General features: G+C 42.1%; 2 protein-coding genes across 9 annotated transcripts in view; one reads left to right on the top strand and one right to left on the bottom strand.

The window, feature by feature from the left end:
* VPS13B (vacuolar protein sorting 13 homolog B) overlaps positions 1-15,465 on the top strand; it is a 350,839-nt gene extending 335,374 nt beyond the window's left edge. For all 5 annotated transcript variants that reach the window (XM_081013853.1, XM_081013855.1, XM_081013851.1 and 2 more), the window contains exons 57-62: positions 649-825; positions 1,601-1,771; positions 7,877-8,053; positions 11,951-12,053; positions 12,677-12,926; positions 13,019-15,465. In XM_081013853.1, the coding sequence (XP_080869979.1) occupies positions 649-825; positions 1,601-1,771; positions 7,877-8,053; positions 11,951-12,053; positions 12,677-12,926; positions 13,019-13,267 (1,127 nt within the window). In that variant the 3' untranslated portion in view covers positions 13,268-15,465. The remainder of the gene's footprint in view (positions 1-648; positions 826-1,600; positions 1,772-7,876; positions 8,054-11,950; positions 12,054-12,676; positions 12,927-13,018) is intronic.
* A 2,415-nt stretch (positions 15,466-17,880) lies between these two features.
* On the bottom strand, positions 17,881-26,073 carry COX6C (cytochrome c oxidase subunit 6C). Of its 4 annotated transcripts, XM_081013901.1 has the most exons (5): positions 25,923-26,051; positions 23,823-23,995; positions 18,891-19,018; positions 18,647-18,772; positions 17,881-17,999 (listed from the first exon to the last, which is right to left on the bottom strand). In XM_081013901.1, exons 3-4 carry the CDS (start codon positions 19,002-19,004, stop codon positions 18,653-18,655), a joined length of 234 nt encoding a protein of 77 aa, XP_080870027.1. In that variant the 5' UTR covers positions 19,005-19,018; positions 23,823-23,995; positions 25,923-26,051; the 3' UTR covers positions 17,881-17,999; positions 18,647-18,652. The 4 variants fall into 4 exon arrangements, with proteins under 4 accessions (XP_080870027.1, XP_080870026.1, XP_080870028.1 ...); XM_081013900.1 differs by lacking the exon at positions 23,823-23,995 and having other exon boundaries at positions 25,923-26,073; XM_081013902.1 differs by lacking the exon at positions 23,823-23,995 and having other exon boundaries at positions 25,930-26,048.
* Positions 26,074-26,699: the final 626 nt, after the last annotated feature.

The raw sequence follows: 26,699 nt of genomic DNA, 5'->3' as shown, positions 1-26,699 counted from the left end.
CAACTGCACTGAGCAAAAAGCCATTTATCTGGCTATAACTAGACTCTGCAAGAAAGTGATCAGCACAGAGCTGTTGGGGTGGATTAAAATAATTCCTTGCGCACTTGTCAAAAATCTGCATCCCCTTTCCCAACACCCCATCAAGCAGTTTGACCTTCACACTCCCCCAAGGCTGTACACTGCATCACTGTAAACTAGCTGTCATGATTCTTTCACTGTGAGGACGTGAAATAACAAAGTTGCTTTACAAGATGTAAAGCCTTCTAAGCAAAATAAGCCTCTGCTCCTATTACTTTGAGCTATTTGAATGCAGCATCCATCTCTCCACACGCAGTTTTAGCAGAAATACGGGAGGCTCATGGAAGGAAGTCATTTTAAAGCTATTTGTGTTTTTGCCAAAGGGATTTCTTTGATTTAGAAAGCATGAAAGATTGCCATTGCTGAATCCGTAGTGGATGAGCTATTTCCCGTGTTTTTCTCAAAGGAAGTTCGTGATGTGATAAATTTTTGTGTAAAAGTGGGATGGAGGGAGGGAGAGTAGAGGGGGTTCCCCTCCCTTCCTTTTTGGTTAAACTGCTTTTTCTGTAGTTTTTGTGAGCATCAACTCCTCCCCCCCCCCCTTTCTCTCTCTCCTTTTTCCTTATGTAGGATGGGTTGTTGGATCTCTGGAGATTCTTGGCAGCCCAGCAAGCTTGGTAAGAAGCATAGGGAATGGAATCGCCGATTTCTTCAGGCTCCCATACGAAGGGCTGACCCGTGGTCCTGGAGCCTTTGTTAGCGGAGTATCCAGAGGAACAACATCGTTTGTAAAACACATTTCCAAAGGTAGATACCCTGCTGCGTTTTTTCTAAGGGTTTTCAAAGATAGTGCTGAAGCTCTTAGATTTGCCGTCCTCATCTTAGTTCTAGCTTGTTGGGTTTCAGCAAAATGCTGGGAGGGTAAGAAACCTCATCTCTGTGTTTTTAAAGCAAGCCGTTCCCTTTAACATTATGCTAGAAACACTCGCGGTTTAAGCTTTCCCGCATGGCCACTTTGTCATGCAGCAACTGAACGGAGATGTTAAAGAAGTTCAGTACTTTTGCTGCACCTTGGAAATCCTACACCACATTGCCTCATCATATGTAGCCTTTTAAAGAAGGAAAGTAGGCACCATCGCGAAGTATTTCTGAACATGTTTTTGGAGAAAGCGTACATCTGGATTTTCCTGGGCTTGGACACAGACATAGTGCCATCTTGTGGCTTCAAAACCCAGCTGCAAAATGCAGAGGATTCAAAGCAAGAACTGTTGCTCTTCCAGCATTGCAGAGCAATATAAAAGGTCCCTATGTGGACTCATTTTTCTGTATCTGTGTGGCATTAGATTAGCTGAGCAATTATCGCTAGAAGGCTTGGCGGGTTACAGTTATGCCAGGCCTCATAACAAGGAAGACTGAAGGGCTGTGGTAAAACCTGCACTGTACACCAATAAAATGCATTATTGATCCTTAACATAACAGAACTACTGTATAGATTTTGTGCCTTGATTGAATGGACAAAATGGACAAAATGCCATGGTTTCAGCAATTTGTTGATTTGACTTCCTAATCTGTTTGCACTTAGGTACACTGACATCAATTACGAACCTGGCAACAAGCCTTGCTCGGAATATGGATCGGCTGTCCCTGGATGAGGAGCATTACAACCGGCAAGAAGAATGGAGAAGGCAACTCCCTGAGAATCTGGGAGAAGGACTGAGACAAGGCCTCTCTCGGTTAGGCATCAGCCTTCTAGGTAATGGTTGTATGATTTCATGATCACTATACCCAGTCTTGGGGAGGATGGGCTCCAAAAATAGTTACAAAAAATATTTTCTTATTTTTAGGATGTTCATTTGGGGATAGTGTGTCCCCCCCCCCCCCGATTCTTGTGGGTTGAAAGACAAGAGTGAGACAGGCTTTCACAGTATATTTGGTCTCATGGGGCAATAGGTGCATAGCTGTTGGAGGCAAGGGTGGGAAGAGAGCAGACTGCACTGAGCAAAGCACACGTCCTCAGCTGCAGTTAGCTTTGCTGCTTTTTTCCCCTTAGCAGAAACTGACTGGTATGTTCTTAGGTTTTGTTCTCCACATTCATGCAGACCAAAGACTGTTGAAATGAAGGCTTATGTCAGATCCAGCCAACTGCCAAGTGAAGGGCATGGGGTCTAGGGAAGAAATCCAGGCAATGCTGACAAGGCAAAGGCAGAAGGTCCATCTGTTATGGGGTAGCAGCAAGCTGAGTTCTCAAACTGTGGGGTAGCTGCTGCTGGTGGTTGTGATGTCCCAATGAAAGTTATAATTCTGAAGAAGATGGAGCCTTCCTCTTCCTAATCAGGGGGTAGGTAGATAGATTGTCTTCAGCAGAAAGCTCTCACTGGCTTATATCCTCAAACAGAAAGCTCAAGGATATGAGCTGCTTTGTTTATTTGTGCACAGCTTTACTTACAGGAGGAAACCGGGGTTCCTTGTTCCGGTCCTCTTGTTATGCCAGTGTTGAGTTAGTGTTTCACATAAAGCAGCAGCCTGTAATCAGTTGCATATGAAAATTGTCTTTACCTGTGGAACAGGTAGTTAGAGGCTGAGCATCGCAGGGTAGAGTAAATTCAGAAGAAGGAGGCAATTTCATGAGAAACAGTGGTTCAGATCAAGTCTGACCTGCAACCTTCTGTGGAAGTGAGGTTTTGCAACATGGCCTGCCTTTGCTTATCAGTGTTGCAAATTCAGATCGGTATGTTCTAGCTCCCCGCCTGTGGTTAGCCTGTGTATACAGCATGGGGATAAATCCCTGGCCATATATATCCTGATGAGGAACTGCTGCAGTCTCGAGTTCCCGACTGAACAGGTTATCCTGCTCTTTAATCCAGCATTAAATATTAGATTCAGTGTTCTGTTCCATTGCAGCTAGACAGGTTACAAAACATTTTCTGATGACCCTGTTAGATGAGAAGGGAGTTTAATGCACATTTTAAAAACAAGCAAAAGCCAGCTGCATTTAAAATAGTGGCTGCAAGGGAATACATTTTTATTGTTAATAGTAATTGTGGATATTTAGAAGTACAGTTATCCTTTAATTTAGATGTGGCAAAAGATGCAGGGTGGAATGAATGTCATCACATAAACAATATAGATACAAAGACATGCTCATTCCAGTGTTTCCTTTTAATGAGCTACAGGAAAACCTTTCAGACTGATTATTTCCTTTGCATCATAGATAACTTAGATGCTTGTTTTTGTTTGAAAAACACTTGAGTATAGTTCAAATGTCAAGTAAATGTTGACAAAAAATATTTCTGCGGCAGAAACAGTCACATCACATCAACGTTGTATAATAATATTAAAACTCCAGCCAAAAGACTTAGCTAGGGGACAAGATCACCATGGGTGTTTTAAACTATTACTTGCAAGTTTAAAAATTAACCACTTCATAGTAATTTGTGAAATGCAAGTAGGATTTAAAACTGAACTGTTTAGAAGCATGTGCATTGCAGAGCGTGCATGCATCCATTTATTAAAAAGAACACAGTTTATATTGCTCAGTAAAATGGTTTTGTGCATACTTGGGAGTATGTATCACTCTAAAAGATCAAAATGCTTAGAAATCAGCAGGCTTAGAAATTTAGAGGCTAACTTCAAAAAAATACTCACTTTTAAAATTTTCAGTTGCTATACAATTCAACCGAACAGCAGAACTTTACATAAGAAACCATCAAGCTGTCATAAACAACAGCAGCACCATCTCAAGCTCTCTTTGCTTCTTTCCAGTAACCTGTACTACAATTTAGCTCCTTTCTGACATTGTTGTATTTCACTGTGTATTTCACTGTCCACACCAACAATATTTATTTACTTCTAGGCTACCTTTTAGGGAAAGCCCTCAAAGCAGCTTGCATAAAAACAATTGAAGAAATCAATAGCCTGTCCCAACCTGGTACCTTCTGGTGTTATTATAACCAAGTCCCATGTTCCCTGGCCATTGGCTCTGCTGGGAATTGTAGTCCAGAATATCCAGAGGGCACCAGGTTGGAGAAGATTAGACTCCAGTATCATGTTTCAAGGCAAATGGGCAGCATCTGGACACAAAGTAAGTTCAAGTAGCTATTATAGAGAGAGAGATTCAACACAGAGCTGCCAGCTTCAGTGGTAGATTCATATTTCTTTTAATGTATTGCCAAGGAATTGGTGAAATGTTGGAAATTAGGTTAGGGCTGCTGGAAATTATTTCATAGCATGACATAACAGGGGCTTTGAAAAATGCAGGATGATGCAACAAGATTTTTTAAAATTCCCTAACAGTGGGTGAGTGCCATTTCCTTCAGGTGCAAAATATCATAGTCTATTAATAAAAATGTCCATGCAGCAGAAAGCAGGTTTCCTGAGAGTGGGGAATGCAGATATAAAAGAAGTATATCTACAGGAGTTAGGATCTAAAATACTGAAGAGCAGAATCTTCAACAAAGATCTCCACTAAAATGAACCGGAGCAATTAAAGATCTATCATATTGTCCTGCTAAGTTGCCTGTTGTATACTCAGCTCACAGCAGTGAAGAAATGTTGATCTAAAGGGTGTCAGTTTTAAAGAAGCATTGTTTTCTGTTTTAGCTATGATAGGAAGCAGAAACTGGAGTGTTCTTAATACACATCCAGAGTGTCCACCACTTAGTGGGGCTACTGGGATCTACACCACCATATAACTCTGCGGAAATGTTCCTCAGCAGTTCTTCTAATTTTTGGGAAGTTAGTAAAGTCCACAGTGTGGTAGAAGTCATGGCATCAGCAAATTGCTCTTAGCTTAAGCATATATGAGATCTACTTAATTTATCTTTCTCTAAAGATTTCCACTCTTGACTTTGTCTGGTTGTGGAAGTGACAGTTGTTGTTGTTGTTGCTGCTGCTGCTGCTGCTATTGTTATTGTTATTGTTATTATTAACCCTACACCAGCAGGTCTCAGGGTGGGTTACTAAAATTTAAGATTCAATATTAAAAACAATTAAAACACAGGTAGGTAGCCATGTTGGTCTGACACAGTTGAAATAAAAAATAAATTTAAAAAATGTCCAGTAGCACCTTATAGACCAACTAAGTTTGTTCTGGTATAAGCTTTCGTGTGCATGCACACTTCTTCAGTGCTTCTTAAAAACTGCACATGAACACTTATACCAGAACAAACCGAGTTGGTCTATAAGGTGCTACTGGACACTTTATTTTTTTCAGTTAAAACACAGTCACAGGGTGAGCCCTGAAAACACATCTCAGGTGTCAAAGGCCAGGATAAACTGGTACATCTTCAGCATTTGCCAAAAGCTTTATGGTGAAGGTGCCAGGCTTTGACAAGAGAGTTGCACAATTTAGGAGCTGCCACGAAGAATGCCCTCTCCTGGGCCACGACCACCCAAAACTTCTTAGGGCAGTGGAACTAACAAAAGAGCCCCTCTGCTGATCTTAATACCCAAGAGGGTCTTTAGGGTAGCAGGTGGTCTCCCAGATATTTGGGACCTAAATTGTTTACGACTTTAAACACTAGTGTCAGCTCCTTAAATTTTGGCCCAGTAAGGGACTAGCAGCCAGTGCAGCTGTTTTCAAACAGGGGTTATGCGAGTTCTAAAGGCAACCTCAGCCGGTAATTTTGGCCAGTTGAGTTAAATTGGAACAGTAGAACCCCTGTTTTTCAAGCAGGTTAGACATTGTGCTGGAAATCTGAAGTTATTGCTGTTATATTTAAGCATACCAGACTGCTTCTTTTTCTTTGTTGCTGCCTTTACTCAAGATATGGACGACAAACTTTAGTTTATAAATTGGCTTAGACTGCAGTTGCCTGCACTGTTTTACTTACACAGAACGAGGAACTTAACCCATCTCTCTGATTCTGTTTACAAATTCTTTATTGCTGAAATAATGCCCACTGTTCTTAGTCACAGAAGAAATTAACCACCCAAATAAATATATGCACGTGCATTGTAATGTGAACAAGCAAGTGCCCAGATTGTATCTTACAAGTGAGAGATTAGCAGGCACAGTTGTTCACGGGGCATCAAATTTCATAGTTTGCTGTGCAATCCAGCATGCTTGTATAGTTCTGTAAACAATTGGCCCATCAGCACCCAGGCCATTAGTGTCATTCTTGCAATCTCTGCTTTGTCTCTCGATAGGCTGGTAGGTTGTGATATGTCATGGCTCTTCTAGCTTCCACTGGCTTATCTGATGTCATAAACAGGAGTTTCAAAAAGTCCCAGTGCAGCTATAATTTGAATGCAAAGCACCCACAATGAGAAATATTCAGAAGCATTGCAGAACATAACCATATTGACTAGTAGCCATCAAGAGCCCTCTCCTCCATGAATTTGTCTAATCCTCTTTTAAAGCTATCAAGGCTAGTGGCCATCAGGAACAACAACATTTTAATGAGACTGAATTAACTGAAAAGCAAGATTCTTTCCTCAAAAAAATAGAAAGCAATGAGGGGCAAACTACATGTTGCATGATGGCTGCAAACTACATGTGAAACACTGATGGCCCCTTCTGTTATCCCTTACACATTAGGGAACTTCACCCACCTTCACTATTCTGTGTTTTTGGAGGCAGCCAAAATCGCTGAACAGTAACATTTGATTTCATGTGCACATAGTGAACTGCAATTGACCAAGGTGCCCATTTTTGTTGTCCACATGGAACCAAATAGATGTCCCTTCCAGGGCAGCTGTTTGATCTCTCTGTTTGTACAAAGAGGTCTAAAGACTTTACCCAGTGATTTCCTCTGTGCTGAACAACCGTGGCCTATTGCTCAGGCAGCTAAGCTTCAAATTGTTGTCACGTAACACCTTGTCACTTTGTTCAATCATTGTCCTTTTAGTGAGTTCCAAATAGCTTATCCATCAAAGTTACAACAACTAGAGACATCTCTGTGGTAAGTGGCTTGAGTAAACTCGAGATCAAAGAGAGATCCCACCTTACATACCTGTTTACATTTAAGAAGATTTAAACTGCAGTCCTCTGTTGATACTAAAAGCCGGAGGGGTCATTAAGGCACTTGTAAAAGTTTGACCCATGTACATTAAAGTAAAATATGGTTGTGTTCACAAAGATAGTAACAAAAAGTCCCAAAGCCTAATTCTACTAAGCTTGGTAATATATCAGAGGTTGCATTAGTTTATGAGCATTTCTGGCAATAGAAGGGGATATTAAAATGATATATGGAATGCAGGTCTTTTTTTTTCTTATGAAGTCCATCTTAGGCTTACGTGAAAATCTCATTTCCATAGCAGCTAAAGAACTCTGAATGTTAGCAGACATTTATTCCAATCTAAAATACATATAGATAAACAGTATCCTAAATCCTTTCCAGTCAACAAATGCACTTGGAAAGAAAACACCCAGAATAAATGCATTATGAAGCCACCAAGCGGCCTGGTTTGCACAAACCTCAGCTTAGTGAGAACATACTAGCTTCCAGGAGTTTCTTCTTAGTTATAGCTCATGGTTAGTTGGAAAGAGCTTAACCAGGAGCCCAGGCCTGGACAACTTGCTCAGCCAAACCTTGGCTCAGCTCCGCTCAGCGTAGCAGGGGGAAAGGGCTGGGAAGGAGCAAATTGTGTAAGCTCCTCTCTGGAAGCCCACACATTTATGCTCCGCCAGGGTTTGGCTTCGCATGAAGTATGAACCAGGCCAATGTAAATGTTTATATGAAAAAGAGAAACACAAGAAGGGACAAGCGGAGAACTGAATTCAGTGTATTCCTCAGGTTAATTGGTATTCCTTATTTCTATATTAGGCAGGTGATAACTCAGATTCTCAGTCCAATATTCTCTGTTAATATTTATTCTTGTTCTGGGAGTTTATCCTTCTGTCATGCTCTCGTTACAGGTGCGATTGCTGGTATTGTAGACCAGCCAATGCAGAACTTCCAAAAAACGTCAGAGGCCCAGGGTTCAGCTGGACTCAAGGCCAAAGGTGTTATCTCTGGTGTGGGGAAGGGAATCATGGGAGTTCTCGCTAAACCCATTGGGGGAGCAGCTGAGCTAGTGTCACAGACCGGCTATGGTAGGTTTCAATGAATCTGTGAAACTCTTTGTGTTCTTTATTAATTGCCAGTTTTTTTCTTCCATAATTTGTTTTTATTGGTATAATATACACACACAAAAAAGATAAGAGATTACAACAAACCCCCAAGTCCCCATGCCCCCAGTCATCATCCTTATACCCCCATTGATATCTGGTTGGATAGCCACATAATTGCCTTTTTGATCAGTGGAGGATAAATATATGTATAAAGTTTAATGTCCAGGGCGCTATTTGGAAACAGGTCCTATGAACCATTCTAGCCAAGGAAGTTGACAATACCCTAAGTCACAAGGTCATTGTCAATTTTCAAATTTTGTTTTAATTGTAGCATGCTGTGTTCCTGCAGATTTAAAATAGTATGTGTTTTCATAGAATCCTAGAGTTAGAGAAGACCCAGAGTCATCTAGTCCTATCCCCTACAATGCAGGACAGATGGCCATCCAACCTCTGGTTAAAAACCTCCAAGGAAGGAGAGTCCACTACCTCTCTTGGGAGTCCGTTCCGCTGTCAAACAGCTCTTACTTTCAGAAAGTTCTTCCTGATGCTTAGTCAGAATCTGCTTTCTTGTCACTTGAAGCTAAGGGTTTGGGTCCTACATTCCAGAGCAGGAGAAAACAAGCTTGCTCCATCCTCCATGTGTAACAGCCCTTGAAATATTCGAAGATGGCTATCATATCTCCTCTCAGTCTCTACCAGACTAAACATACCCAAATCCCTCAACTATTCCTCATGGGATTGTTTCCAGACTCTTTATAATATTGGTTGCCCTCCTTTGCACATTCCAGCTTGTCAGTATCTTTCTTAAATTGTGGTGCCCAGAACTGGACACAGGTGTGGTCTCACCAAGGCAGAATAGTATGGTATTATATGCTGTGAGCTAACAGGGGAGGACATGTGACGCGGGTGGCGCTGTGGTCTAAACCACAGAGCTTAGGACTTGCCGATCAGAAGGTGGGCAGTTGGAATCCCTGCGACGGGGTGAGCTCCCGTTGCTCCTGCCAACCTAGCAGTTCAAAAGCACGTCAAAGTGCAAGTAGATAAATAGGTACCGCTCCGGCGGGAAGGTAAACGGCATTTCCGTGCACTGCTCTGGTTTGCGGCTTAGTCATGCTGGCCCCACGACCCGAAACTGTACGCTGGCACCCTCGGACAATAAAGCGAGATGAGCGCCACAACCAGAGTCGGTCACGACTGGACCTAATAATGGTCAGGGGTCCCTTTACCTTTACATTTTAACAGGGGAGAACAACCCCTACACACACACACACATTTCTGGATAGCTCAGTTGGTTAGATCATGGTGCTGACAATGCCAAGGTTGCAGGTTTGATCCTTGTATGGAATAGCTACATATTCCTCCATTGCAGGGAGTTGGATTAGATGGTCCTCAGGGTCCTTCCAACTCTAAAATTCTATGATTCAAGGTACGTCTGGCTACATTGCTCAGACTCTGCCTGGCAATTCTTATGCTGGCAGTTAGATCTGCCCTCCTGCATTGTGCAAAGCTTCCATTTACCAAACTGAGTGAGGATGCTTCCTGCTGTTTTTGATCAAGAGGACCTGTACTGGGGAGAGTGGAGAATAACTGCCAAAGATAATGTGAGTCCTGCTGTAGCATGTTAACCACTTACTCCAGCACAACCCCACAGGTATAGTTGTTCCATTGATTGTTAAATCAAAAAATCTAAGGACTTGCAAATACTTTACTTTTTACTCATATAATGTGAAAGTCCCTTTTTCTTTAATGGGCTCAAGGTTTCCCTTCATAAAAGATGAGTCACTGACCACTTACACTGGCAAAGCCCCACTGAAGCTTTTAGATTTCCATTAACTAAATCTGTGGACATCATTTTTCGCCCAAAAGGTTGTTGAAAGTCTGACCGTGAAGTCTCTCTGTTAGGCTCTCCAATGCTCTTTCAAACATTTTGAGGTAACAATCATGTCTGTGAAAGACCTAAAATGAAAGGCTCATGGGTTCCGTTTATTTGCAAAAAAATAAATTTGTGTTTGTGTCCAGCAGTTATGCCTGTGGAATGGGACTTTCTGGCCCCAACCACCTCCCTCCTGTGACACCCCCCCCCCAAAGCATCTCCTGGAGGATGGGAGACCATCAGGAAAGGCTGGACTGCGACAAAGGGGGGGATTTGGATGCAAATATTGCCTCTGTGTATTTGTACTTGTCTTTAGACTGTTGGGCAATTAGAAGTCTGGTGTACAGATTATTTTCCCATCATGACCATATAAGCTTGGGATAGCTTGCTTTTAGTGAAAACTAAGCCTTTGTGGGATGGGGGGTGGCATAGAAAATAAAAATACAGGTAAGTTCAATTCTTTTGAAACCCACAAGGAAGCAGTACAAAGCTGGGAGATGCTGTGCGTAATAGGCTTCCCATGTATTATTTTTAAAATGTTAGCAAGTGGTAAACAACCCAAAATAATATAGAGATGCAAACAGTGACTTGGATCCAGAGAGTTACTTTAAGGGAGGTCCACAAGGTTACAAGCACTCAGTAGGATTCACCTTTCCCTGCTTTTGCAGTGGCCACACACACACACACGGTGGCTGCTGTCCAGAAAGCACAAATTCAGAGTTACCTTGGTTGCACAGAGTCCCCCCCCCCTTTTTTTTTGGATGCTAGCCAGTGTCTGTAACATATTTTACTTTCTATATCCATTGAACAATAGTGCTAGGAGAGGATACACAAGTGGCTTCAGATCATAATAGATGGTACTGCATGGTTGAGTACCCTCATCCCACCTAGACTGCAAATGGGATTATGCCCAATAAAGAGGATGGGAGACCACACAGAAGTCAACACATGTTCTTTCTTTCTCCACTGCAAATGACATTTTCATTCGCATAACACTGTAAAACCTCAATCAGCTAATTGTTACAACTGGAATGCATCTTTTAAGCATTTCCATAAGCAGTTAAATATTAAACTATACCACCCCCCTTGCCCAACATAACCAGTGCATTACTTAATCTGGGCATTAGTTATTAGTTTTATGAAATAGACTCTTGAGTTGCTTACACCCCAGTGCAAAAACGTCTGCTTTGCCATGGAGTTACTTGACTGGTCCAAGTCATTCCTGCCTCCCCTCCCCAAATGCTTACATCTTAGTGCTCAGTTCTTTGCTGCATCAGGCTTAGCCTAGCTTCGATCAGCCTTGTAAAACTTTTATTATATCTGTGAAGTTTTTACACCCCGCTAATTCTCCGTCTAATGACCATGCCTTCGTTTATAAAAATTTACAAGCCATCAGAAACCGCACATGCCAGGTCACCCCTTAGCTCTGGCAGTTCTGCTCAGAACAAACAGGAAAAGAAGCTGCTCCGCAGAGCTCTACCTTGGCACAATGAAGCACTCCTCATATTTTGGATGCCCCAGGAGAACCCATAAACGTTTGGGATCCATGTTTAACAGCTGGATTAAGTAACCTCTATTGAAACGCAGTATCTATGGCAAGCTTGCCTTCTAATGTTTACTAATCATGACATATACATGGAAGAATCTGAATATGAAGCAAGAAAGTTAACAGTGGCCTTGACTTTTTATGCATACATTGTTAAATGACGTTTTCAGTCCCATTCTGGACTGATGGCTCTCAAGAGCATTATGTTTCCCCTAATTGCTCGTATGTGACTGACATTCTGTCTTTTGTTTATTTCTAGCTAATGCTAAAATCCACCAGGGTTAAGTGTACGATTATTGTATTCTAATGTTGAATGAATTATCTCCGCTAGAGTGTCCAAAGATGTGACATCACTTTGGATCTGCACTGTTTTATGGACTACTCTAAGAAGATGACATCACTACATGTTCCTGTTTTCTGAAAAAACAACTAGTAAAAATCTTAACTTCTCTTACCACAGGTATTTTGCATGGAGCTGGACTTTCTCAGCATCCCAAACAGCGTTATCCTCCAAGCGATCAACATGCTGAGCAGGCACCAAACAGCCACGTCAAATACGTCTGGTAAAATTATTGAGACACTTGCTCATTTTTCTGTCCACATTGTTGATTAATAGATTTTGGCCCGTGGTCAAGTTAACAGGCTATTGACCTAGGAAGAGGTTGAGTTACAACAGTTTATTTAGGAACGCTAAGCAGAGTTACTGCACAGAGGCCCATTTTGCAAATGATAAGCGGTTGATCTCCTTTGAGCTTTCTAACTCCGATGCTACTCTGTGTTTGTTTATCTAAGCTTTTACTTAGTTGCCTTTGCAGTGGACCCAAGTTCTGCACATTTCCAGAAATAGCTGCTGGTTTCTTTCTGCTCTGTGTTTGGTTCCAGCTTCTTGGGGTGGATTCTCCACGGGGAAAAGAAATGAGTTGGAAAAAGAGAATGCAATTATGAGCATCGATTAGGTCAGCTTTGCTGCAGATGATTAAGGAGTTTTGATAATGTTACAAAATAAGCATGACATCCTTTTGATTTAAAACTGAAATGGGATTTGCAAAAACTGTGGTGCTTAGTATCCTTCCAGCTTGCTGTGATTCTTTTTATATATTTTTTAATGGCAGCTTCACTGAGAAACGATGCAATTGACCGTATCCTTTGAGCACAAGTTCCTAATCTTGAATTATTCTTTTAACAGGAAAATGCTTCAGTCTCTAGGGAGGCCAGAGGCCCACATGGCCTTGGATGTGGTAATTGTGAGTGGATCAGGCCAAGAACACGAAGGATGTTTGCTGCTTACCTCAGAGGTGCTGTTTGTGGTTAGTGTCAGTGAAGACACACAGCAACAGGCATTTCCAGTGACAGAAATCGAATGTCTACAAGACAGCGAACAAAGCAACCTGCTGAAGGTGCAACTCAAGCAGCAAAGAGTCCCTTCTGATTTGGAGGTAAAGCTTCCTAAACACCGATTTGTAGCCTTTATTTAAATTTGCAGCATGAGTGCTGTACATTTCAATAAATCTGCGTTGTCTCATTTCAGGCAGATGGAGTAAGAGAGAGATTGTCTGAACAGCAGTACAACAGACTTTTGGACTACATCACAAAATCATCGTATCACTTTGTTCCCAGCACTTTATCTGTGCAAACCACAGCACAAGTGGTAGCTGCCGAACCCATTCCGACAACAGTTAAGACTTACCAGTACCTTGTTGATCCTGTTTTTGCCCAAGTATTCATCAGTAAATTTACTATGGTAAAAAATAAAGCCTTGAGAAAGGGATTTAATTGAGAACACCCAGTGGCAAGACTTGTTTTCAATTTTTAAAGTAACATCTATGCAGTTGCCTAATGTGAACTTTTAATTTCACATTGTGTCAAACACATGTGTTTAAACTTTGTGGGCTGGTGTAGTAAAGTAGCACTTAAAAAACAAACAAACCCACAATAGTCTTATTTTTTGCCCAGCCTATATGAAATGTGCTGATTCTCAATCTCTGTGCATGAGGCAAAAATTCAGGAAATATTAGTGATGCAAACCTTGTTATAAGCTAAGCTGTCTAGTAAAGGGAAATGTAGCAGCCCTATAGAATGACAGTGAACACATTCAGTCCATTCTTTTAACTGGAAATCAGACAGGCAAGGGTAAGCAAAACTCTGCATGTTGCAGTGTTCTTGTCCCAGAAAGAATATCCGTGTTCTCTGTTGTCCTATTTTAGGGTCTGCCAGTTTCTATTATAAGCAGAGTTTATAACTCAGCTGTAAAAACTAGCTCAGGGCTGAAACTTTTACCCTAAGTTTTCCATCCAATAGCAAAACATTTCCTCCCACTCCAACTGAAAGCATTGAAGTGGCTGTTTTAAGTTACTAGTGACAGCTGGGTTTTAGCACTGCTCTAACCTTATAATAGCCTTCTTTATTTGACTGAAATTCTGCAGGACTTTAGTCCTTAATATAAACTAGTGCCTTTGTGTAGTTTGGAGAGCAAAATGGTAACTACGGCATTAATTTATTTTTGAAACTTCCTGTCTGTAGTAATCTTATTCCCCAGTCAGATTTTTCTTAAGACTTTTGAATGTATATGATGTTGTGGATTGTTGGGCAATACATAATTATGCAAGGTACGTCATCTCTTATTATTGTGGGACCAGTAATATGCATCGTATCAATTTTAGGAGTGGTGTTCAGTCAAGTGTACCAAAAAAAAACTAGACAAAACTCAGTCTCCAATCCAAGCTGCATTACTCAGAGGTCAGTCCCACTGTAAGTAGTATGATTTACTGCCAAGGATATTGTTTAGGGCTGTTCTGTCAGTCTTGTTACACATTTCAACCTAAATGCTAATTGTATGCATTAACTAATCCTGAGGCCTATATCTGTGCTCTTCAAAGAGTTTATGTAATTTGAATATTTTATTCTTGGTCTCAAACTTACCTATCCAATATTTAAAGGTTAAGAAATGGAGATTTAAAACTAACAAATGTTAGTTTTACTATATCTCTGTGGATACGATTTAATGAAGATAGATGAATCTTGTACTAAAACGATCTAAGAACTGAACAATCTGGAAGCAAATAGATCATTCCTTTTGACATCTTTGTCACCACTTTCTACACTGAAAAACTCACTTTAATTGGGAAGGACTTGTTAAACCATAAAACTAAATTCCAGTAGTTTGGGGTTCTGCTCCTAATGCTGTCCCTATTGTGTTTAAGAAGCCTTATCTTAACCTCTGCATAGAGAACAATTAAAATTATGCCTGATGGGGACTCAATCCCATATTGGGGCTATGAGTCACATCACATTTACATTTACATTTAGCCTGATTTGATGGCCTCTCACACCCTTAAAGGAGCTCCCATTTGATTGTCTGTGGAGTTCTTCTTGCACATTTAGGATTTTAGTGTTTTGATTGAGTTTTGTTATAGGCGATTCAAATTCTGTTTTCCTCTTTTATTTTAGAAAAATCACTGTTGCCATAAGAGCTATTATATTTGTGGATTGCAATGAGATCAGCAGTCTTAGGTTTGAGAAAATCTATTTAATGTGGGTTCTTAGCTATTATCTGTTTCTGCTTCAAAACTTTTGTTCCAAATGATACTCCTGGCTCAACCTCTCAGGGCAAGAACTCAACATTATTCTCTGGAGATTCTTCCTATACATCAAAACTATGCCCAAGACAGGAACTGAAATGAAACCAAGTCATTACCGTAATAATGATCTATTTGTTGTTGTTGCTGACATCTCCTTTGCATTCTTGGTACAAACTACAAGAACATTTTGATTTAAATGCTTCTCTTGTAACCCACTTTGGTATGAGTTACTTCTGGAAGCCATTTTTCTTATTTATTGATCATGATGAGCGTGAAGTGAACACAGCCATTGTTAACATCTCATATGTTGACTTGTCAAACTGGTCATTGTTTACCTTTGAAAATGTATACATTTTATTCTTGAATCTTTTATGGGAAATAAAGAGTTATATTGCCAGTGTTGCATGCTGACTGCATATATTAGAACAAATTTATTCAAGGAAAACAATTTTTGTGACCCACACACAGATAGCTGAGGCAGGCAGGCAAGCCACCATATTGGTTTACAGGACTTTTTACGACTCATCTTTGAGTGAACTGAACTATTCAAATATTTTAGCACCTTCCCTCCAAAAACACCTTCCCTGCTGTCGCCCAATTCCTGCAGACACAAAGGAATGGTGGGAGGCACCAACAGGGCAACCTCTCAAGGGAAGATGGCTGGGAGGCAGTGTCAGAAGCTGAAAAGGTAACAGTGTTTAGGGAGCAGGCAGAGGCTGTGGCAGAGAGAAGTCTAGAAGCAGAATCAGGAGAAAGGAGAGGCAGAGATGAGTCAGCCTGGTGAAGAAGGCATACTGTCTCTTCCTCCTGCTGCAACAAGCTCCCCTCCCCACTGGGCTCCCAGGACCCGAAACCTGGGAGAGGAGGAGACTTAAGTCAGCTGTGGACTTTCAGTCTATACAACTGACTCATAGAGGCAAGACCTACTGAGAAGAGTTGCTGTGCTCATTAAGCCTGGTGCTCCTGAGCAGGCCTTATTTCTTCTAATAAGGTGTTAACTTCACTAACAGTGACTTACTGCTAGCTGGCTCACTGACACACGCAGTCCTTGCTTACAATGACAGCATAATTTTGCTGCAGCTACACTACTTATATCAAGAAGCTGCTTGAAATGAATAGTGCCTTTCCATGGTCCCTGCACAACCCTGAAGCAAAACACAACTTTTATAGGAATTTTCCAAAATCTATCTACGCTGCCCCAAATGTTCAATGAAGCGACAAATTAATCTCCATAATTCTGCAAGCATTTTGGTCCATCCTCTGTAGACCAGTTTAAAGTAGTACCTCATATGCTCTCACTGATGGCAAAACTACTCTTTAGAATAGAGTTTCATTAGTTTTAATGGTTTCAACCTAGTCCTGCAGTTTATCTATATGAATAACACAATCACCCATCAAAAGGTTGCTGCTTGTGATCTTTTGAGCTGGCTATAAAATCTTCACATAAAGTAGGATGCCAAATTAAGCCATCTGTAATGTATTTTCAAGCTTGTAAATTCAAATCCCGATAGCAAAACATCTACTTCAAATGGACCATTAACATCAACACTTTGTATATATACACATTCTCCAAAACCATTCACTCTAGTAAGCTACTTAGTAACTTCTTCGTTGATTCAAAACACAAAGTTGCAGTAACAAGGGACTTTCAGACTTTCCAGGCACTAGACTCTTGCCTTAAATTAGGGAATACATTTTTACTGGCATTTTTACATCAGTATTTGGAAGACCTCTAATGGACAAACTCACTCACACACTGTTCCATTAAACATCAGCTGGAGAGCTGTGTACCGTTGGAAGCAACACTATAGGATACTAGCGGACAAAGTTCAAGAGTGTGCAAGAATGCAAGAGCTAAGGAAAGCTAAATGATCAATAAGCCAGTCACGATGAGATGTTTTAAGGACTTACTGGGAATATCTGAAAATACAATTACATAAGTTGGCTGCTAGTTGTACAAACTAGACAGATATTAGGGGAACATAAAGGCTGGCATGCCTGTGAAAACAGATGTCAAGCCTGCACAATACAGATACTGCTATGTCTGCAAATGTGCATCGTTATCCACAACTAATCACACAACTACATATATCCTCCCTTATCGTAAGGCAAATTGTTAACTGATCTTTGCTGAAGCATGTTCTAGTACCCATTGGGTATTTAATCAGCTTTTTTAGAGGCAGGTGTGCCCATTATGGACCTAGCAATCATCCAACACAGCCCAGCCATACCTCTCTTCCTGCCTGGCTCCTTTACAGCAGTGGTGGCCAAACTTGACCCTCCACTGTTTTTGGACTACAACTCCCATTATCCCTAGCTAACAGGACCAGTGGCCAGGGATGATGGGAACTGTAGTCCCCAAGCAGCTGGAGGGCCAAGTTTGGCCACCATTGCTTTAGAGCAACAATGACCTGCAGCCCTATAAAGTTGCAGAACTACAGCTCCTATCTTCCTATCAACGATGCTGGCTGAAGTCCAACATCTGGAAGGCCGCATACTTCCCACACCTTAGAGAGACAAGTGTTAATAAACAAAAGACCAGGATAAACCAGATAGAAGGCTTTTGTTCTCGATCTCCCTACCCAGTTTCAGTGAAAGGAAGATGTAATTAATCAAACATAGAATCCAGCAGATTTTTCCTCTCATTCATCAATCATTCTCCAAAAGCTTTCTAAGAAAACTTGAAATGATGACTGGCAGCTAGTACCTCAACAATAGTACATAAGGGGGGAAAAAACAATCGTACATAAGCATTCTGGAACAGATATTACTACCTCCTCGCTATCCAGTTTGAAATAAGTCCAAACATCACTTAACTGAAGTACTTAATTTAATGATCAACGTTACAGCATGATCAACACCAAAGTGGATCACAAGGAATAGTTCACTGAAACAGTGATGTTCAGTTGTCAGGTATCTGGAGAGGAGAGTCTGAAAAGGAAGAAACAACAAGTTATAAAATGAATCTGTTTTTAATCTCAAGGCCACTTATGTAAAGGTTTTTGTCTAAAATGAGCAACAGGATGCTTTCACCTATATATTTACGCCCCATGAAAACCAGTATTGTGTAATAGATATAGGAGTTTACAGACCAAGTTGAACAAACCAATGTGAACAGAGACAAATGTGTAATACACATATGCAGATAAACACCTCACTGCAGGCATGGTTAACAGTTCTACCACTAGGGGGCTTTGAATAAAACAGGTTTTGAAAAGTGGGTAGGAAGGCAAAAGCAGCAATACAGCATAGGTATTCCAGAAAAAGAGGTCAAATATTTTAAAAAGTAAGGGGGCTAGGCCAAGGGACAGGGAAAGATAGCAGGCCCCATCATGGGGACTGAAAAGACGATATATAAATGTTTCTATAAATAAATAGGTTCAGATGAGTAAGTCTTTAGTAGAGATGCAATCAAACACAAAAGCTAAAAAGTAGAACATTGCAGGGCTATCTATTGATAATAAGTACATAAGATGGGTCTGGTGGATACAGAGCTAAGACAAAACATCCACCATACCTAGTCAAAAAGTAATATTCTTCTGCCAAGGTTAGACAACGGAAAGTTTTCAGATACCTACTCATGATCATTTGGGTGGTGCACTTTCAAACACCCCAGCTTTTCTCATGGCCTCAAACTCCTTCATGGCATCATAGGTTTTATAGAACTCAGCATATGCTCTTTTCCTTGGTTCAGCCACACCAAACTAAAGAGAAAGAGATAAGACCGCAAGTTATTACTGGAAAAAGTTGCATCCTCTCACTAAGACAGTCTTAATAAAGAACTAACTCACAAACTAACTTCTTAATGCACCACATTCTGACCTTGTATCCAGCTGCACATCCCATCGAAAAAAGGAAAGCCACTACAATGTGTTTTCTTAGACGACTGGCCAGGAGGCCTCTCATCTGGGGCTTGGGTAGCAAAGCAGCAGACATGGTGATGTTTTCTCCTAAAAAAGGCAAATCAAAGAAAATTTAGCAAGGGCGTGCTGTCACAAAAGCATCTCTACGACCAACAGTGAAAAGAAGCAGCAACAAAGATGTGGTTATTCAAATCTCTAAACCCTATGCAGCTGAGCCAAGCTTCATAGGCAAGGAAGTCACTTATATAGCTCCCCAAATTACTCAGAAATTCCTGTTTCTTAGATTTTCAATAAATATCTAATGAGGCATGCATAGAAGCTCTACAACCTTTATCACTTCAATAATATGTCTTACTTGTAGACTTAATTTTTGCCTTACACTTTTGGATGCAAGGCATCATTTGCCCACACAATAGGAACAAATGGGTGTGTGGAGCAGGGGGAAGACCAAGGGCGATTAAGCAGCCTTTTTTATTTATTTATAGGATTTATAACCCTTTTCAGCCAAAAAGACTCCCAGAGTGGCTTACATACAGTCAGTTAAAATAAGACAGTCCATGCCCACAGGCTTGCAATGTAAAAAAACACAATATACAAGGGGAAAGGGACAGTGACAGAAGGAACTCAAACTCAGGCGCCAATTATTAAACATTTGTTGTTATAGTGACCACTAGGCTCCATTCGGGTAGGAGGTGCCTGATGGAGCTAAGCTTTTGACCAAACTGATGGAACAAACTGCGCTTCCTATCTCTCCCCCAGAGGTAGTCTGATGGAGTGCCTTCCCACCTAAGTAACAGTTGAGAGAGGCAGCCTAACAGAGCTGGCCAATTACAGCAGAGCTTATGGGAGTGCTCTGCTTCCCATCTCTCCCACTAATAGAATGGCTGCTTCCAAATGAGAGTTAAGGGAGGAGGCCTGATGGAGCTGGCTATATACAAGCTATCCCAGTTATGGTTCATAGAGGACAAAAAGTTACCGTGTCTGCCCTGTTTAACCATCATTTTGCATATGGTTCCACCCCCAAAGACATTACACATACCTTGGTTTTCAAACAGCTTAGTTCTTGAACATTTTGGCTCCCAAACGCTGCAAACCCGGAAGTGACTGTTCCGGTTTGTGAACTATTTTTGGAAGCTGAACGTCTGACGGGGCTTCCACAGCTTCCAATTGACTACAGGAGCTTCCTGGAGTCAATCAGAACCAACGCTTTGGTTTCCAAACATTTTGGAAGTCGAACAGACTTCCAGAACAGATTCCGTTTGACTTCCAAGGTATGACTGTATTTTATGTTCTGTTGCTAAAGGTGCCTTCAGTATCCTAATTCTGGACACATTTTCTTACAATATTGTACATGCTGTTGTCATATGGAAACATAACACCTGAGAGCAGCACTCGAAATTAATCACTCGCCAGCTGTTTTCTGTGACACAGGAGCACCACCTAGTGACCAAGTTTAGATTTCCAGTCACATAGTTTGTGACCGGCTGTGCAGGAGAACCACAGCATCAGTTTTCCCTTTCTGCCTGATCCCCAGGAAGCCTTTTGATGTGCTAAAAGGTTGTGGTTTGCAAACAAACAGATAAGCAATTGGGGGGAGGAGCAGCAGGAGAGATCCAGCTGTTTTGCCTCTGGTCACAGAAAAACAGATAAATTGGTGCAAATTCTATAAATTAGAATCTTTTAGAAACGGAAGTGGGGTCCATTTGTATGAACTTTTAAGTGCAAGTGATGCCAGTAAATCCTAGTTATCAATACGGAACGGTTATCTCTTTTTTTCTTTTTAAGTGCAAACATTCCCCACAGACTTCCTCTCATCCACACTCAGTTCATACACTACAGCTGCAATGGTAATTTGGGATGGGGGCAAACCAACAAAGAAACTAATGGTCTTGAAAGAGTGGAGCATCACCTACTTTTTAAAGATTTGCATGAGTGCTCCTGTACCATTTACAGGGAAGTGCTTTACAGAAATTAAAACATTAGAACTTTGAAAATAATCACATTACATGAGCACGAATGGAGAAAATGTCCCTCACTGGTAGCTCCATCTATCACAGAAACTGTGGCTTTGCAAACTGAAAAATAGAGTTTCAACCCAGTGAGAGCAAGTGTGTGTAGTAGATTGTCTGTAGGACCAGGACCTGGGAGAGCTGGGTTCAAATCCCCACACTATGTTACTGTCCTATACATGTCTAAACTTAAGTCTCACTGTTAACCTCTGTATGACTTGTTTTGCTGTGGCTGGTTATAACCCTCCAAACACCACAAATTACAAAAAAAGACCAAGTAAATTCTCTATGAAAAAATAAATAGAAAGTGCTGTTGCATTGAGGGGAAGGGTGATTAGCCATTGTTTTTGCACCTGTAACCCAGGTTCCACAAGCCATGTAGGCAGTTTCTAACACTGCTAGGAGTGATGCGCCAACGTGAGGAGCAGTCACACCTCAGAGCTGCCAACTCTGAATAATGTAAACCTAATGTCTTGGATGCTAACAAAGAGCTCTTTCCTCTCCTACTTTTGGGGCCCATGCAAGTTTCTTTTGCCAGTCTTGACTTTTCTACTTGACTCACTCATGGGGTCACAGTGGATCAATATTCCACTGATAATAGCTTTCCTCTGAGTAGATGAAAGGAATCATAGAATCATAGAGTTGGAAGAGACCACAAGGGCCATCGAGTCCAACCCCCTGCCAAGCAGGAAACACCATCAGAGCACTCCTGACATATGGTTGTCAAGCCTCTGCTTAAAGACCTCCAAAGAAGGAGACTCCACCACACTCCTTGGCAGCAAATTCCACTGTCGAACAGCTCTTACTGTCAGGAAGTTCTTCCTAATGTTTAGGTGGAATCTTCTTTCTTGTAGTTTGGATCCATTGCTCCGTGTCCGCTTCTCTGGAGCAGCAGAAAACAACCTTTCTCCCTCCTCTATGTGACATCCTTTTATATATTTGAACATGGCTATCATATCACCCCTTAACCTCCTCTTCTCCAGGCTAAACATGCCCAGCTCCCTTAGCCGTTCCTCATAAGGCATCGTTTCCAGGCCTTTGACCATTTTGGTTGCCCTCCTCTGGACACGTTCCAGTTTGTCAGTGTCCTTCTTGAACTGTGGTGCCCAGAACTGGACACAGTACTCCAGGTGAGGTCTGACCAGAGCAGAATACAGTGGCACTATTACTTCCCTTGATCTAGATGCTATACTCCTATTGATGAGGCCCAGAATTGCATTGGCTTTTTTAGCTGCCGCGTCACACTTTTGGCTCATGTCAAGTTTGTGGTCAACCAAGACTCCTTGATCCTTTTCACATGTACTGCTCTCAAGCCAGGTGTCACCCATCTTGTATTTGTGCCTCTCATTTTTTTTGCCCAAGTGCAATACTTTACATTTCTCCCTGTTAAAATTCATCTTGTCTGTTTTGGCCCAGTTCTCTAATCTGTCAAGGTCGTTTTGAAGTGTGATCCTGTCCTCTGGGGTGTTAGCCACCCCTCCCAGTTTGGTGTCATCTGCAAATTTGATCAGGATGCCCTTGAGTCCATCATCCAAGTCGTTGATAAAGATGTTGAATAAGACCGGGCCCAAGACAGAACCCTGTGGCACCCCACTAGTCACTCTTCTCCAGCATGAAGAGGAACCATTGATGAGCACCCTTTGGGTTTGGTCAGTCAGCCAGTTACAAATCCACTGAGTGGTAGCAAACATTTCATAGCATCACAGCAGCTTAGCCAATGACAGACTACAGGTGAGTTTGGCTACAGCCAATCAGATACAAAACTATCCAGTGGGCTATATCCGTAAATATGGAACCTGATGAGCTCTACATTTAAGTAAGCAAACAAAACCTCTTCCAACACCTCCAATTCACATAATATTTACTTATTTTTATCCACACATCTTTGCCCAATAAGTAAGATTCTCAATGGTTGAAAGAACTTAGACATGCCCCATTGGTCTTTGGAAACTGAGCACCAACCCAGCCTCCAACAAGATACCCTTGTAAAACATGATCAGGTTTTTGCCAAGTTCTTTCAGCTACTACAGATCAGCTTACCTCAATGAAGCTAGCTATGTTTAAAGACTCCTCCATGCCAGAGATATCAAGCTGGATCATCTGCAGGTCTTTGCATTTGATAACAATGGTGCCAACAAAACATTTTTCAATGGAAAAACCATTGAAAACCTTTACCCTATGCCCTGCCAGGCTTATGCTGGCAGGGTGGGAGAATGGTCCATTTTCTGTTTTAACTTTTTTCCTTTTACGCTTAAGTTTCCACTCCCATTAAAAACAGTGGTAGGGAAAGCAGAGGGAGAGATTTAGTCACACTCAAAAGCATCTCTAAGTTTCTCGCTGGGCTGCAGATTGAAGCCACTTGCTGGAATGCCCCATTTTTAGCTCTTCTGATGTCACAGCTTTGACAATAGTTGGGCTAGGACTTTGGAAGAGCCAAAGGTGGCTGGGAGGCAAACTCCAACTTCTGACATCAGAGGAATCGATCTGATGTATCCGATGCCCTCACATATAACTGCATCCTAACTATCACATGCTCACATAATTACATTACACAATTGTGCCCTAGAAGAGTTGGTCATGGAACCGACCAATCCTTGACTTCATCTTAAGTGGCACCCAGGACCTGGTGCAAGATGTAACTGTTGTCTAACCAATTGGGAGCAGTGGCCATAGTACCATTAAATTAAATATACATGGATATGGCCAAGAAAATCCAACATGGCCACATCAGACTTCAGCAGAGGAAACTTCCCAAAAATGAGAGGTGTGGTAAAAAGGAAGTTGAAAGGCAGAGTCAAGGTCAAACCACTTCAACATGCTTGAAAGTTAAAATTACTTAAATATGACTGTAGCAGAAGGGTGGCTAGAGAGGCAGTTGGTACCTTGGATGACAATTGAGCCAAAGGTATGCTAAAGGAGGATGAGATTGCAGAGAAGATTGCAGAGATTCACAGCAGAAGATATAGGGCAGATCTCTGTTCCTCAGGTAACTTTTGCAGGAAGGAAGTATGAGGAACTGAGGCATATAGTAGTGATGAGGGATGAAGTTCTCGGCCTAATAATAGAAAAACTGACTAATAACCAGGTCTGGATAGCATCAACCTGAGAGCTCTCAAAGGTGAGAAGCAGTTGCACCCTTGGTGGCTTTTTAGTTTAGAGGAAATGTGCACAAGAGGTGGTATGACTAATGAAAACAGTGGATAGAGAAAGGTTTCTCTCTCTCATAACTCAAAAAATCATGGATATTCAATGAGGCTGAATGGAGGATTCAGGGCAGATAAAGGGAAGTACTTCACACAGCACACAGTAAAACTGTGGAATTCGCTCCCACAGGAGGTAGTGATGGCCATCAACTTGGATGGATTTAAATGAGGATTAGGGAAGTTCATAGAGGTAAGGGCTCTCAGGAAACTGCAGGATGAGAGTGCTTCTCATAGGCATCATGTTGGTCACACTGAAAATGGGATACTGAAATAGGCCAGTGGCCTGACCCAGCAGGCTCTTAAGTACAATTTTAACCTGCTCTTCCTGTTTCATTCAATGTGGTGTACAAGGTCCCACTCCCCTTTATCCCCAATATTCACCCTAGGAAAAAAGTTAGGCTAACTTAAAAAGACTGGGCCCAAGGTCACCCAGTAAACTTTGTGGCTCAGGGTGGAACTAAAGTCAAGTCTCCCAACGTTATCTACCACACCGTATGGACAATTTATATATATATATATACTCAGTTTTATGCACAAGCCTAAAAAAACGGAGGGTCCTGACAAACTACCACTTAGCTACTCAAAGTTTAGTTTCATGCTTTTGAGAACCAGCACAGCTCAACACAATTCTTTTCCATTCACAATTTTGTTAAAGGGATTTGCGGCCGCAAGTGCCCATGTTCCAGGAGACAACAACTAAGAATTTACTCCTACAGCTTTCAGCGTTTTCCTAGGCTACAAGAATTGTGAGGGCGTGATACATACATATACAGTGGTACCTCGGGTTAAGTATGCTTAATTCATTCTGGAGGTCCATTCTTAACCTGAAACTGTTCTTAACCTGAAGCACCACTTTAGCTAATGGGGCCTCCTGCTGCCACTGCGCTGCCAGAGCACGATTTCTGTTCTCATCCTGAAGCAAAGTTCTTAACCCGAGGTAATATTTCTGGGTTAGTGGAGTCTGTAACCTGAAGTGTATGTAACCTGAAGCATATGTAACCCAAGGTGCCACTGTACATATATATACACACACACACACACACACACCATGAAGGCCTGCAGCCTCCTCTTTGTTTTTAAAAATGTAACATTGTCTCTCCATGCACACACATGCTGCAACCATGTATGGAGAGGGGAACAAAAGCGACGAGGAGCCAATTTCTCGCCTTGGGCCTCCTAAGCGCAAGTGTGCCCGCGCCTGTTGACGCGGGAAATTAAGTCCCCGAAGGCCTTCAGAGGCTCCGCCCCGCCTGGGCGTCTGGTAGCCAAGCAGCTCGCCTTCCGTGCACCTGAGGAGCCTAATTTCGAGCACCTGAGGAGCCTACATATGCTTCAGGTTACATACACTTCAGGTTACTGACGCAACTCCAGCACGTCCTTTGCAAGGAAGTGGGAGGGCGGCGAACAACTCCTGTCCGGGCCAGGGGCAGCTTCCTTGCCTGGTGGCGGGGTGGGCGCAGCTGCCCTCACAAGTACCTCCCGTTAGCGCCATTGCGACGGGACGGGCCCCTCCCAAGGCAACAAGGCCGAGGAGAGAGGAGACGGGCCTGGCCGCAGGGTAGCCAAGGACCAAGGCCCAAGCCTCCCCCTCAGGCGCTTCTTCGTCCCTTCCCCTCCTCCGAATCCAAGGCAGCCGAGTCCTCCGCGCCCCCCCCCCCCGCCAACGGCCCAACGGTAGCACCAATAACGCGCCGCTCTCTGGAACGCGCGGGAGGAGGGGGAGGGCTGAGGAAACAGGCACGGGCGGGCCCACCAACCAACCCCCTGCAAAGCACTCACGTCTCACGGAAAGCTCTGGAACCGCAAGGTCCTCCTCGCACACGCAAGTATCCTGCGCTGTCCTTCCTCGTTCACCTTCCGAACCGCAGCTCCCGCCTGCGCACGCGCGTTACGATCGACGGCTACGGGAAGGAGCACGGGTCAAATTTAATAGGGCGCGGAACGCGGAAAGGTCTCTCCTCCCGCAGTCTGATTCTGCATGTTTAAATTTGACTTCCTTCAGTAATGTTTTGTTCTGGGTTGTTTTATTTGATGTTTTAATGTGTTGTAAACCAGGTTGAGATTTTTTTTTTTAAGGCATAGAAATGAAGTGAATAATAATAATCACAGAATCGTAGAATTGCGGCGTTGGGATTCCCCGGACTCATCTATTCCAACCCCCAGCCTTCTGGGTAATAGCCACACACACTGACCCAGAAACGGGCTAGCAACTCTTCCATCATGTTTGTTATAATAGCCACTGCTTCATATTAAATTGAAAAATAAATCTAGCTGTGAATGTGTCACAATCAAAATCAGATTTCTTCTTCTTACTGTCTGAGGCCAACTCTTGCTTTAGGACCAACAGATGTCAGGCCCAAGACAGTATACCACCATTATGAATCTGGGATGTTAAAGTGGCCATTAAATAAAATTATCAAAATTGTATCAAAGTTAGAGACATATCTGTTAAGATTTGTTGATTCAACACCACAAATACTATGCAGTAATACAGTTCTAGTAACAGCACACTACAAATCTGCCATCTCACATTTGTGTGATTCTTCTTATTTTCCA

This window comes from Podarcis pityusensis, assembly GCF_964106645.2.
Source record: "Podarcis pityusensis genome assembly, chromosome: 7".
Classification (NCBI taxonomy): domain Eukaryota; kingdom Metazoa; phylum Chordata; class Lepidosauria; order Squamata; family Lacertidae; genus Podarcis; species Podarcis pityusensis.
This window is presented reverse-complemented; position numbering and strand designations above follow the sequence as displayed.

Coding starts and splice junctions, on each gene's coding strand:
- COX6C (XM_081013900.1), bottom strand. CDS start 19,004: ATGTCTGCTGCTTTGCTACCCAAGCCCCAGATGAGAGGCCTCCTGGCC. Junction 18,773..18,890: donor GATGTGCAGCTGGATACAAG/GTCAGAATGTGG, acceptor CTTTCTCTTTAG/TTTGGTGTGGCTGAACCAAG.